Source organism: Lycium ferocissimum, chromosome 6 (genome assembly GCF_029784015.1).
Source record: "Lycium ferocissimum isolate CSIRO_LF1 chromosome 6, AGI_CSIRO_Lferr_CH_V1, whole genome shotgun sequence".
Classification (NCBI taxonomy): Eukaryota; Viridiplantae; Streptophyta; class Magnoliopsida; order Solanales; family Solanaceae; genus Lycium; species Lycium ferocissimum.
Genome location: NC_081347.1, coordinates 43,061,589 through 43,074,702, shown reverse-complemented (window position 1 = coordinate 43,074,702; position 13,114 = coordinate 43,061,589). Strand labels below are relative to the sequence as shown.

At 34.2% G+C, this 13,114-nt stretch overlaps 1 protein-coding gene across 1 annotated transcript; it reads left to right on the top strand.

Annotated features, from left to right (window-relative positions):
* The first annotated feature begins 8,430 nt into the window (after positions 1 to 8,430).
* LOC132060774 (elongation factor 1-gamma 2-like) lies at positions 8,431 to 11,001 on the top strand. The gene is made up of 6 exons (XM_059453701.1): positions 8,431 to 8,649; positions 8,732 to 8,792; positions 8,871 to 8,923; positions 9,031 to 9,132; positions 9,222 to 9,714; positions 10,350 to 11,001. Exons 1-6 carry the CDS (start codon positions 8,446 to 8,448, stop codon positions 10,727 to 10,729), a joined length of 1,293 nt encoding a protein of 430 aa, XP_059309684.1. The 5' UTR covers positions 8,431 to 8,445; the 3' UTR covers positions 10,730 to 11,001.
* The last annotated feature ends 2,113 nt before the right edge of the window (positions 11,002 to 13,114 follow it).

Here is a 13,114-nt window from a genome sequence, read left to right as displayed (position 1 = left end):
GGTATTGCTCGTCGCCCCTTTCTTCGGGGGGTTCATCCCACCGGTACCCCGGACGGATAAAAGAAGGTAGAAGATGTTCCCGAATTGGCAAGCCCTTTGGCCGGGGGGGGAAAAAAACCGGGATTTCGATTCGGAGATTTTCGAACGAGTCAGGGTTTGGGGGAGTCTTTTTATGATAGGTTTTTTGGTTAATATTTTTTTGTTTTAAAAAAACAAAAAGGATATTTAAATATTTTGTTTACTTTTTAAAAGGTTTTTAAAAAAAAAAAAATTGGTACGTGGTAGGAGTCGGCGGTTCCTTTCATTCACGATTTCTGAGATTGGTGTATACCACAGTCAGATGGGGTGCCTTGATAATTCTTAAATAATAATAAGGAATCAATACTTCATTTAACATAAACGCGACAAAGAAAAACCTAGAGGGAGGGGGCAAGCTCACGGCCAAAGGGCTGATTTTGGAGCTTTTATTGTGTTGTTAAAAAATTATTTTCCAAGGTGTTTCAACCCCTTTAGAAGGTCCCTAAAACGTGAAGATAGTCTTTGAGCAACAAGAACCATTTTCATCTCAAGTCACCAACTGCAGCCAAAAAAGAATTCAAGTGGTCAAGGTAAGATCTAACTTTCTTTTCATGTATTAAGGGTGATGTAGATGTGTGAATATAAGTTGTATGCATGAAATAAGGTGTGTTGATGTTGGAACATGATAATAGTTATGGAGTTATATGGGTTGATGTTGAAGTATGATTGTAACTTTGACGAACATGAATCGCAGATGCATCAAATCATGAAAGTTGGTGTTGGAATGTTAGTTAGTCGTAGGAATTTGTTTTTGGTGAATTTAATGGACTGATTTTCTTAAATAAATATAGTTGTTACTATCATAGATCTCATGGTAAAAAGAATGAAAAGAATTAGAAGGTTAAAGGTGAAGTTATGTTAGTATGAAAATGGTTGAATCTATGATTTTATGTGAGTGATGTTGAAGCATGGTGTAGCCGTGTGTGACTGCTTTGGGAAGAAGTTAGTGAACTGTTTTACTTGATATTTTGATTGTCATTATCATGAAATTTATGATGGAAATGAAGGTGTTTAATGGTTGGAGTTGAAACTAAAGTCATTTGTGAGAGTTGTTATAAGGATTATAAAAAATATGACGATATAAGTAGTTGCGTATGAATTGATGTTGTACTTATCGTGTGGATAGCTGTCAGAACACTGAAATTATATGAAAAGAAGACATGAAATGATGTATAAAAATCACATGTGGTTGGCTTAGTATGTTCGGTGAACGTTTGCAAGAATTCCGAACATCGTTATGTTATTCGGTTAGAGAGCCCCATTTTGGACTTGTAGTGGTGAGTGACATTTTTTGGACTTATGTTTTCATTAAGTGGAAAAAGAATAATTATAAGTTAAGAGTATACATATTGTATGTTGGATGGAATGTTATAGTTGTGACATACAAACGTTAAAGCTACAAACTATTAGAAGTAACTTGAGAATGTCGTAGTTAGTATGTGAATCATTATTGCATGTTATGAATGGGGTCGCATTTAGAATATAAATATAGCAGATATGGGTGTCCTTAGAGTCGTATTCTAACGATAGATGATATTTTATGAGATTTTGATCGGATTCGAGCTCACCTTGAGGGAAGACATTAGTTTGATTGTTAAGTAAACATCCGCTTCTAAGATTGAGGTAGGTTACGGTCTACTTTAGTTGAACTCAGAGAAAAGTATGTAGTTGTAGCAAGTGAAAGTAGCCCAGGGACAACATATAAAGCCTTCGGGCGAGTTATAGAGGTGGTTCCGGATTAGTTTGGCTTTGTTAGTTGCTATGTGGGGTCGCCATATGTGTTATTTTACGTGAATATCACGCTGTTCGTATCTCCGTCACATACTAGCTCACTCACCATGTGTAAAGGAATGGTAACATTAATATGACTTGTATTTGGTTGACTATATATTGGTGATATTGTTGAGGCCGATATCATGCATGACATGTCTTTATATTATTGTTGTGATGATTGGTGAGGTGAGTGATCGAGAGACTCAGAGTTTTTTGCGGAGATCGAGAGTGACGAGAGAGACTCCGAGGTCTTTGCCGGAGATTGAGAGTGACGAGAGCAGACTCACGAGGTCTTTGCACGAGATCGAGTGATTAATAACCTCCGGGTTTTATGCTTGAGAGCACGAGTGGTACATGGACTTCGCGGGTCCCCATGGAGTCATGACTATGAGGCATTGCCATAGCATGTGTGTGTGTACGGGGGGTGGAGGTGAGAGGTGACTATTGCATTGCATTGCATTGCATTCATCCACTTATATATTTGGTGATCATTTGGTGAATTATGTCTTCTTGGTTGATTTCATGATTCCTTTACACCTTACTTGTATTTGATACGTGACCATACTTTGCTATATGTGCTACTTGTTGGTTTTGACTTCTTCGTACGTTATCTAATCATTGTCGGCCTATGATGCTTACCGGTACAAGTGTTGTACGTCTTGATACTACTTCTTCTATTGCACTTTTGTTGAGTGCGGTACGATCCGGGCTCCGGTTCTAAACCCCGTGGGCGATACGTGAGGGTGATATCTTTTAGTTATTCGGGGTGAGCTACCGTCATCCGTGGCCTCCCGAAGGACCTCCTCTATCTACATTTTGTATTCGGATGCACAATACGTAGCCTTCGGGTATTCGGACTTACTATTACTCGTCTATGTTAGCGCTCTTGTACCCTTTTCGACCAGATTTTGGGGTTGTCGTGACATTTCTTGTTATGATAAGTATTTAAGACTTGATAACTTATTCTTAATTAATTAATGCCGCTAATTAACTTGTTATTAGTAATGTAACGTTCGCTACTCGGAAGGGATAGTGTAAATGCCACCACGACTCGGCGAATTGGGTCGTGACACTTATCTTAATGGTATTATATTTATTATACGAGTTGTGTTAGCTATGCTTTATTTATGAATTCTTGACTTGTTGTTTGTCTTTGACCGCCTTCTTTGCATTAACTTTTATTAATGAAGAGTATCAGGTTGGATCCACTTTGATGACGCGTTTTCCCTATTCAAAGTTTTCTCTCTCCGGAATGTGAGCGTGACCCCCTGTTACGCCTTGAAGACTTTTCTATCTTTGTGTTCTATTCTATTCAGAGACATAGACATTTTATGTATTAGTATCTCAGATTGTATTATTTCCCTGTTAGATGCTCTTGTGTTATCCAGACTAGACCCTGGGTGAGTTATTGTCATTCCACACTATTCTACTACTTATATATCATGAGATTTACGTATTTATTCTATTCCGTTGCTGAATTTCATTCTTTTATGTATTTATTCAATGTTGGGTTGAGGGTTCGCTTCTGCGGGTTAAACAAGGTAAGTGCATTGCCCGCTGACAGGCAAAATAGGTCGTGACACCTATACATGTGAAAGTCTAGCTATTCTTGCGGGACTTTAAGCTCGATAAAGTTGAAGTCCTAATCTTTTTGAAATGCTTTACTTGAGTCATCTTCCGTACAACATCTCTATCTCTCTGAGATGACTAAGGTGCAACTCATAGTAATTCGATACCCTACTTATGAAATTACAATGGGTATGTTGTTTTTTTTTGTTGTTGTTATGAAGTTGAAGTCTATTCAAGTTTTGCATATGTGATAGTTAGAAATCTAGTAGAATCTGTTGGAGTTTGAAGAAGTTGTAATTGAGATCGAAGTTAATTTTTTATATTTTTCTAATAAATCTAGTCAAATATTTAGACATTGAACTCACCTAGATTTCACACCCAATAAGTGCGATAGCACAGGCCTAGCCTCACCCTCTTGCGCAACCTTGGACCCGCAACACAATAGCGTAAGTCTAGACCTTCCCTCACAAAGACGTTAGCTTCTGTATGTTTAGTTCTAACACGTCCAATCTCGGATCACCACCTAAATAATCGGTACAAGTCATAATTAGTAATACAAACCTATATACATGTTGTCAACTCCATTTGCAATGCAAATGCTAAATATCAAGGGTTGGGTTGTCACACTTTAAGGTTCCAACATATCCAAAATCACCCCGAGCCCATAGCTCCCAGTCGGACCATCCCAACAATTCCAAATGGTTATTTAGAAAGAAATGTTTAAAATCAAAGGTTCGCTGTTACAACGTTGTTACACCTTTGTCAAGAGTAATTTCAGACATTGAATATCCGAATTATTCTGAAGTGGATAGACGTGCTAATTTTTAAGAACTAAATAAACGCTCAATAGCAATGTCCAAATAGATTTTTTATTATATGTCCAAATAGGCCTTGTGGAATTTTCACTTCCTAAGAAGAGTAACACCAAAGGATGTGATGCAGCTATTTAAAAGGGAGCTGACCAATTGGTTTTATGCGTTGTAGCTATTTATCTCTTTTTTTTTTTTTCCATTCATTTTCCTTGCAAAAGAAGAGTATTTTTGTATGATTTTGGTTGTGAAGTCAACATATATACACATCCCGCCCAACAAAAACCTAAACCTCTCCTTCTCTACGCATTGAAAGAGGCTTTTTACTCTGCCTCTCTCTCTGTCTCTCTATATATATATATATATATATATATATATATATATATATATATATATCAGTGCTTACGGCTGTTCCACAATAGGTATGACTTTCTATTTTCCGATTGCTTGATCTTTATTTTTCCTCTATGAATTTGCCTTTCTTTTGCTGATTTTGGAATTCTTTTCAATGTAGCGTGTGGACTTAATTTTCAACTCTAAAGCCATGGCTCTGGTAAGTTCTCAGTTTTTTTTTTTTTTTTTTGTTATGTTTATAGTAGATGTGTGATTTAAATCTTTTAGATAATCCGTGGATTTTGTTGGTTATTAGGGTCGTTTGGTAGCTTATATAAGAATAGTACTCCATAGGGTGTATTAGTAATCTTGAGATTAGTTATGCGGGGATTATTTTTTATCGACTGTTTGGTTTGCTGTATTAAATATTCCTTCCTTTTTGATTTGTTTATCTGTTTTGACTTGACACAGAGACGGAGTTTAAAAAAGTAAGGAAGACTTTTGAATCTTGTAGTCTTAAACTAATGATATGCATAATGTATCAAAATGCCGTTGAATCTTGTGCTCTTAAACATGCCATGTGGAAAGTTAAAATTATAGAGTTTGCCAAAAAAGGAAACAAGCATGTTTTTTGAAACAGATTAAAAAGGAAAGTAAGACAAATAAATTGAAACAAAGGGAGCAACTTGCTGGTATATTAGAATAACAATAGCACTGCTATTGTTAACCCCTTGACTTACTATGTATAAGAATAGTACTGAATACATTGGTTGAAAACACTACCAAACAAGGGATTCAATAATACCAAAGGTAATACCAGTATTATTTTCTCTAGTACCTCCTACCAACCGATCCCTTAGTGTAATCTTCCATTTTCCTTTTCTGGTTTTCCAGTTGGGGTATACCTAAAATTGTAACCTGCTTTGCTGTAAAATTTAATAGAGTATGTGCATGTAATCGATAGTTTGAGTTTCACAACTTGCTGCTAAATTATGATCTCAACCAAGATGACATGTTTAATTGGAGTTTAAAGGTTTTGTTGAATTGGTAATGGAATGGTGCTTTTGTTGATACTAGCTTCTCGCCACGTGCGTTGCACGTGTATATCGAGTAGCGTAAAATATGCTTTCTGATAATTAAACGTGAAAGAATAAAATATAAATTTTTGATAATGATCAAGGTGAATTGTACAATGACCTTTTAGCCGCGACAAAGATGATTGAATTTCGTCTAAGCGTACACAAATAAATTAATCAATGTTTAATTATTTATTCTCATCTCAAATTATATCTAAATACAAATTTTATTTATTATCATAATTTCAAAATGGTATAACCACTTCCAAAAAAAAATTACTTCATACCTTGAATTTTAATATTTTCTTAGTGACACCATTTGTCATGTGTTGATTTGGGGACAGAATAATCAAAATCTTGTTTACATTACTTCTGCACAATCAATTGTTGTTTGCTGCTTGTATTGTGTTATATTTAATATAAAAAATCCATGACCTTTCCTAGCTAAATGTTTTGCCTAATTAATAGAAAATGTCCTAAAATTTTTTGATATTCCATTCTTTGTCTTCTACAATTTCTAAAGTTCTTTTTTTTTTTTTTTTCCCAAGATTCAATTTGTAAAGTTTGTCCTTGCAATTTTCTGGTTGAAACGTTTGATCTTCTCACAATGTATCCCTGTAGTCCATAGCCTATAATCCATATACACCATGCAAGCAATGTAGACAGTTGAATAAATTATGTATTAAGAAAATTAGATCATGATAATTTAACTTTTTAATATAGGAGTTTTTGCGTCTGTAAAAATAAAACATCAGAAGCTTATGTTTTTAAGGTAGAAGCCAACAAAAGGCAGAGCCATCTTTTCTTTAAGACTTTTATTTCGATTTTTTTTCATTTTTGATAGGCTATTTTGAATGTTCATCGTAACTGTACCAAACTCATCTTCTTCTATTTTCTTTTTGTATGGCTTATGACATTTGGGCCAGTGTTTTTGGAGAAGTTTAAAGTAATGAAATGAATCAACTATGTTCGTTCTTCTTTCTATTTCTTTATTTTAAGATTTTGAGAATTTTTTTATGTTGCCTTCTTTCACATATGAGCGATGAAGTTAAAAGTATTATCCGGAGTTAGTATCACTATTTCCATGGAGTCATTCTATTTAATATGGTGATTTTCTTGGAGAAAAATCTTTCAAGTTATTTTCCATCGAGGAGAAAAAGGCGATAGTTAATGGATACTAGAAACATTCGATTTCCTTACACCACTCAAGTTCCGTAGGTCAGTTTCCGTTGGTAATTCCTTATTGGTGGAAGAATCAAATTAATATTCACATCAGTTATTTGAAGAATATTATTATTCACACAGACTTTAGCACGCCCATGTTATGTAAACTTGACCAAGTATCTCTTAAACATCACCAATCGAGAAACACAATAATAACTATTTTAATGAGTAATCTTCAGTTTATTATCATCTGCTAATGCGCATACACATCTTTTTTTTTTTTTTGCTTCATTGCAAGTAATCTCAACTATAATCAATTGGAGACATAATATATCTTTAAGTAACTTTAAATTTAATATTACGTTCTTTTTGGACAAAAAGATATAGGTTTGTTATATTTATATCACATAAATTGTGAAGGTTGTGTGACTTTTCCTTTTAATAAAACAAATGGTCAACACTTTTAACAAATAGTTGGGTGACATCTTTGGATAATATATGATACCACGTGACCACATGATTTATTTTCTAGTAGTAAAGATTTTTCATGTAGAACACTGTGTTGTTAGAGTTTGAAAAGAACAAAAGATTAAACATAATCTTTCAATAAACTGTATGAAGGAGATAACAGAGGGATATCTAGTAAATGAATTTCGATGTCAATTGTATACAACTATATATATATATATATATCTTTGAAGTTCTGACTTAAATTCTTTATGATGTTAATCCTATCATATCGACATCCTAATTAATACATACCACTATCATGAATAATTACCATATTACTATGTTTTTGTCAACAACAAAATGAAACCAAAGAAAAAAAAGTAAACGAAGCCCGATAAATGCAAACTCAATTAAACTTTAATCATATCCAAAGTGTAACAATGTAGTAAAACGTATCTCACTTCAATAACAAATTTTAGCAGTAAATTTAAAAGTAAGTTAACTTACAATTGTTTTCTCCAGAAGTAGATATAGCAGAAAAAATAGGCCGAAAATTAGATAGATAGATGGGATGATAGCAATGCCAAAAATTTGACAATCAAATAAAAGAAGGAAAAACGGTTAAAAAGAAATACTGAGAAAAGAAGATATACAATATGGTGGGATAATAGTAACAGACCGAAGCAACTATTGGCAGAGTAATTGAGTGAATTTTTTTAATAGGTTTCTTATTTTTGTAACTATTGGCAGAGTCCGAAGCATTGTGTCTATTCTAATTGTAAGCGTATTTTGTTTAATAGGTTTCTTATTTTTTTGTAATAGGATATTTATATAAATGAAGGGTAATTTTGTAATTTGACTTTTAAGTTCAGGAGTTCATGCTTTTAATATAATATAGATTATGAGATGACAATTAAGTACATAGGCCTCAAATGTATTGTTTCATAAATATTTCATTCTTTTCACTGTTATGATGAACACTGTGAGACGTGATTAAATTAGTCAGCTTATCAGCATATTAGCTACCTTTGTGAACTCAATATAAATTGCAATTGCTACATAATTTACAGTAGATTTTCCCTAGTGCAGACTTTCACATAGCCTATTAATCAGTCATTGTGTGATTGTGTAAACTTAAGTGTTGAAAGAACATGTGAAAATCATTCTTTTACTGTATTTTTACTACGAGAAGCATGCATTTCCCTACTTTCTTGCTGATATCTTGTCGTTATTGTTATGCTGTGCAGATTTTGCATGCATCAAATACAAATAAAAATGCCTTCAAGACACTTATTGCTGCCGAGTACACGGGGGTAAAGGTTGAGCTTGTGAAGGATTTTGAGATGGGTGTATCAAACAAGACACCCGAGTTTCTCAAGATGAATCCAATAGGAAAGGTTATCGCTGCACAAAAAATTGTAGATTCTGTCATGGCTTCAGCTAGTTTCCACTAATCTTGTTTAATATCTTGCTCTATAGGTTCCTGTGCTGGAAACACCTGACGGCCCTGTGTTTGAGAGCAATGCTATTGCTCGCTATGGTGAGAACTTTGTCTCCTTTTCTGTTTAACTTTGAATTTCATAAGAGAAGTTACTTATGAAATTTACCTTCATTAAAGTTACCAAGGTGAAGCCTGGCAATCCTCTCTTTGGTTCTTCACTGATTGAATATGTAAGTGTTACAAAGTGATTTGGCTTAGATGTTCCTTTCATATTTGCTAATCATGCATTTGTAAATTCTTTTTCTCAACTTATCTTTTAGCACCTTCTCCTTTATAGGCTCAAATTGAACAGTGGAATGATTTTTCTGCTACTGAGATTGATGCAAATATTGGACGATGGCTATACCCTCGTCTTGGCTATGGTTTATATATTCCCCCGGTATGTGTGGCTACACCGAATCACTCTAATATTATCTGAAATATGTGCAAATATGAACTCAACTATAATTAATTTGATTTTCCAAAAAGGCTGAAGAGGCTGCAGTAGCTGCATTGAAGAGAGCTTTGGGTGCTGTCAACATTCATCTTGCATCTAACACCTTCTTGGTTGGGCATTCAATAACATTGGCAGACATTGTAATGGCCTGCAACTTGAGTATTGGTTTTAAGTTGATTATGACTAAGACCTTTACAAAAGAATTTCCACATGTGGAGAGATACTTCTGGGCTGTGGTTAATCAGCCAAACTTTCGCAAGATATTGGGTGACGTGAAACAAGCTGAATCTGTTCCTGCTCCTGCATCCCAGAAGCCAAAAGAACCTGCAAAGCCCAAGGCAAAGGAGGAGCCAAAGAAAGTGCCTAAAGAAGAACCAAAGCCTAAAGTAGAAACGGAAGAAGAAGTTCCCAAGCCTATGCCAAAGAATCCTCTTGATCTCCTGCCCCCAAGTAAGATGATTCTGGATGATTGGAAGCGGCTTTACTCCAACACAAAGACCAATTTCCGCGCGGTTGCTATTAAAGGTACTTTTTTGTTTGTTTGTTTCCTCTCCAAATAAGATTTATTTGTCAGTTATAACTAGGATTGCTGCAATTAATAAAGTTTTTTATTTGGGTCCACTCTGCATTTTTAGCTAATCTGTTCACATTGAGTAGAAATGGATTCTATTTTGTGTTATTTTCCTTATTTAAAGTACCCTCCGGTTCAAAAAGAGCGTCCACTTAGCCTTTTTTTCTGGTTCAAAAAGAGTGTCCACTTAGCAAATCAAGAAAGAAGTAACCTTATTTTTTTCAGATTTGCCCTTATTAAGTGCTAAGTGACCAAATCCAATACCCATTTAATTAGGGGTAATTAAGTCAAATTACCTATTTTTTTTCTTCTAGGAATTAGTATTTTCTTAAGTGGTGTGCAAATGGCTAAGTGGACAACTGGAGAGAGTAGTATAATTTTTATCTCAAAACTTTGTCAGAGAGGGATCTTATAGATTTGCTTTCTTGAGAAAATTCATGCTTCATTAGCATCGACCCAAATGTAGGAAATAAGGTACTATATGTAACAAGGCTAGTTAGAAGAAAAGATTGGCAATTAACTATGCTTAGAAAAGACTTAATCTAGTTTCGAGCCAGAAACTTACACTGTTACTTTGCTTGTTTTACAGGATTCTGGGACATGTATGATCCTGAAGGATATTCTCTTTGGTTCTGTGATTATAAGTACAATGATGAGAACACTGTTTCTTTTGTAACCTTGAATAAGGTCGGTGGTTTTCTTCAAAGAATGGATCTGGCACGCAAATATGCATTTGGTAAGATGTTGATAATTGGTTCGGAGGCTCCGTTTAAGGTGAAGGGCTTGTGGCTTTTCCGTGGAAAAGAAATTCCAAAGTTCATTATGGATGAAGTTTATGATATGGAGCTCTATGACTGGAAGGAAGTAGACATCAACGATGAAGCTCAGAAGGAGCGCGTCAGCCAAATGATAGAGGATTACGAGCCTTTCGAGGGAGAGGCTCTTTTGGATGCAAAGTGCTTCAAGTAATGCATTCAATTGCATCGGGTGTAGTTTACCATAATTTTGTCCGAAATTTTGATTGCTATTGTTTTAAACTCCATCTTCCCTTGGAAAAGAGTTATTAGTACTTTGTAGTGTTGTTTCTAGATTTGTGTTTTTTTATTTTTGTAATAACGGTTAGCCTTGTATTATATTAAGCCAAAAAGGTACACGGGAGCTTGATGTTGCCCTAGGATAGTGAACTGGATACATATGTGCTTGAAATAAATCGTATCTAAATTCTAAAATATCCATTTCCAAGCAAAGCTGATTTTGATTCATTCAAGTGGTCGCACCTCAGTCATTTAACTCTAGCAACATCTAAGCAGGGGGGCATGTGGGAAAAAGACCCCTTGAGTCTTCAGCAAAGATCTATAGGCTTTGACTTTGAAAATGATCAAAATGGTCCTTAATGTATGAGAGTTGGGCTATTTTAGTTCTTTATATATATACCATGTAATACAAGTGGTCCTTCATGTAGAGGTAAAAATGATCATTTTAGTTCATAAATACTAGATAATAGAAATAGTCCTTAATGTATGAAAAAAATAGACGTCGTAATCTTAAACGTAAAAAATAATGGTGCAAATCAAAACATCTGTAAGTTTAATCGGCCACTCATGTGGGGGAAGCAAAAACTACTATTCTCCTCCTACTATCACCGTATGCGCTTGCAACAGTTTTTTGTCTTGCAGCAAGATAGATAGATATAGAGGGAGAAGAAGAGAAGAAATAATTAAGTGCAGTGAATAAAGAAGAGCGGAAAAAATTTAATCCTTTTTAATAAAAAAGTTGATTGCAGGCTTTGGTTTTTCAAATCAGTGTATAAAACTTCCCATAATAATCAAACATATGACTATTACTATTACTAACTTTGTATTTCATTAAGGATGACATTAGTAGGCATAAAACTTCCTAGATCACTACCTTAACACCTACCCAAAAGAGAGGGAAATGATAGATAAAGATTAAGTAGATAGAGGGTGAGCCAGAGACACGTACTGTTAGGCTATGATTTTAAAGGCAAAACATGCGTCGATTATTGGTATAACAGCTTCCATTAAAGGTAGCAAAAGTTAATCTTTTTCTCATCATATAAGATTTGGTTATATATGACGAAAGATTTCACTCTCATTATTATGTTTTTATATAGCTCACGTGAATTGCTGTTAAACTTAACAGTTTTTTTCACCTGCACTGTTACTTTTAGCTTGGAACTTATTCGAAGCTAAGTTACCTTTCTCAACATAATTGAATTTTCTATGAGGGAAAAATAAGGGAAACAACCTTTATATAGCAGACCCTTTCTTTTATGTAAATAAGTTCTATCGTCATTAATGACTACTACTTTTCTCGGCTTTCTTGATTCTTATCGGTTTTTTAAACATGTTTTTAACTTAACAACCAATAGTAATAACTATACAGAAACAACGAGAAAAAAATGTTATTATGTTATCAATTTTAGGGATCATTTTAGGTGTATGCATAATGCGACAAATTATAAAAATATGACTGATAAAAAAAAAAAAAAAAAAAAGAAAAAAAGAAAGAGAGACCGGTGGAGGAACTCATGGAAGGAAATAGAGGTCCACCATTTGAATGGATTTAATTTTGTTCTACTAGTGCGGACGTGATGTTTCACTTTATTTGAGAGTGTTGTGGTTCGAGAATCTTTGATCTCTTCTTTAATGTATCATGTTATTTCTCTTCACTGTGTTGCTGATAAACCTTGCTGATATAATATTCTTTACTGCTCTCAATTGTTTTTTTCGAGTTTTTAGCATGTCTCTGGGTACTAGTTGGAATGCCCGGGCCCAATTACTGTAAAGTTCCTTTTTTCTTCTGTGTGAACTTTGGTTCGAGCAATTAGACGTAAAGCATCTATAAATGATCGCAAATGGTAATTTAATTTAGTGTTTTTGAATTTTCTGTTATCAGTAAATTTTTTTATATGATGGTGGGCTTTAGAAATAGCTGGTCAATGGACAAAGATGATGGTCGTGAGATGGTGACTAAATAGTGATAGTTAATGGTGATGGTTGTATGAAAATTCTTTTTATAGCCACAGCTCGAATTCGAAAATCTTTATTAAGGATGAGGTGATCCAAAGCCCAACGACCTATTATGTTATTTGAATTATAATCACTAAGTTAGATAGGCTAATTAATAAGGTCTGATGTTTCATTCATTATGTCTTTTATTTTTCGTGAATATTAAAAATATCTTTTTGGTGTTACTGTTTAGTCCGCTTTTTAGTTTAGCAGAGATATGATTAAATTAATCATTAGTAATTAAAGAACTATTTGGATTAAGAAATTCAAGCATAATTTAAGTTTCATTAGAAAATATCCAGTTTAAACAAAAAAATGAAAA

Bases quoted from the DNA above. Each gene is read 5' to 3' on its own strand.
- LOC132060774 (XM_059453701.1), top strand. From the start codon at position 8,446: ATGCATTTCCCTACTTTCTTGCTGATATCTTGTCGTTATTGTTATGCT. The intron at 8,793-8,870 runs GTGAGAACTTTG...CCTTCATTAAAG, and splicing joins CAATGCTATTGCTCGCTATG to TTACCAAGGTGAAGCCTGGC. The intron at 9,715-10,349 runs GTACTTTTTTGT...CTTGTTTTACAG, and splicing joins CCGCGCGGTTGCTATTAAAG to GATTCTGGGACATGTATGAT.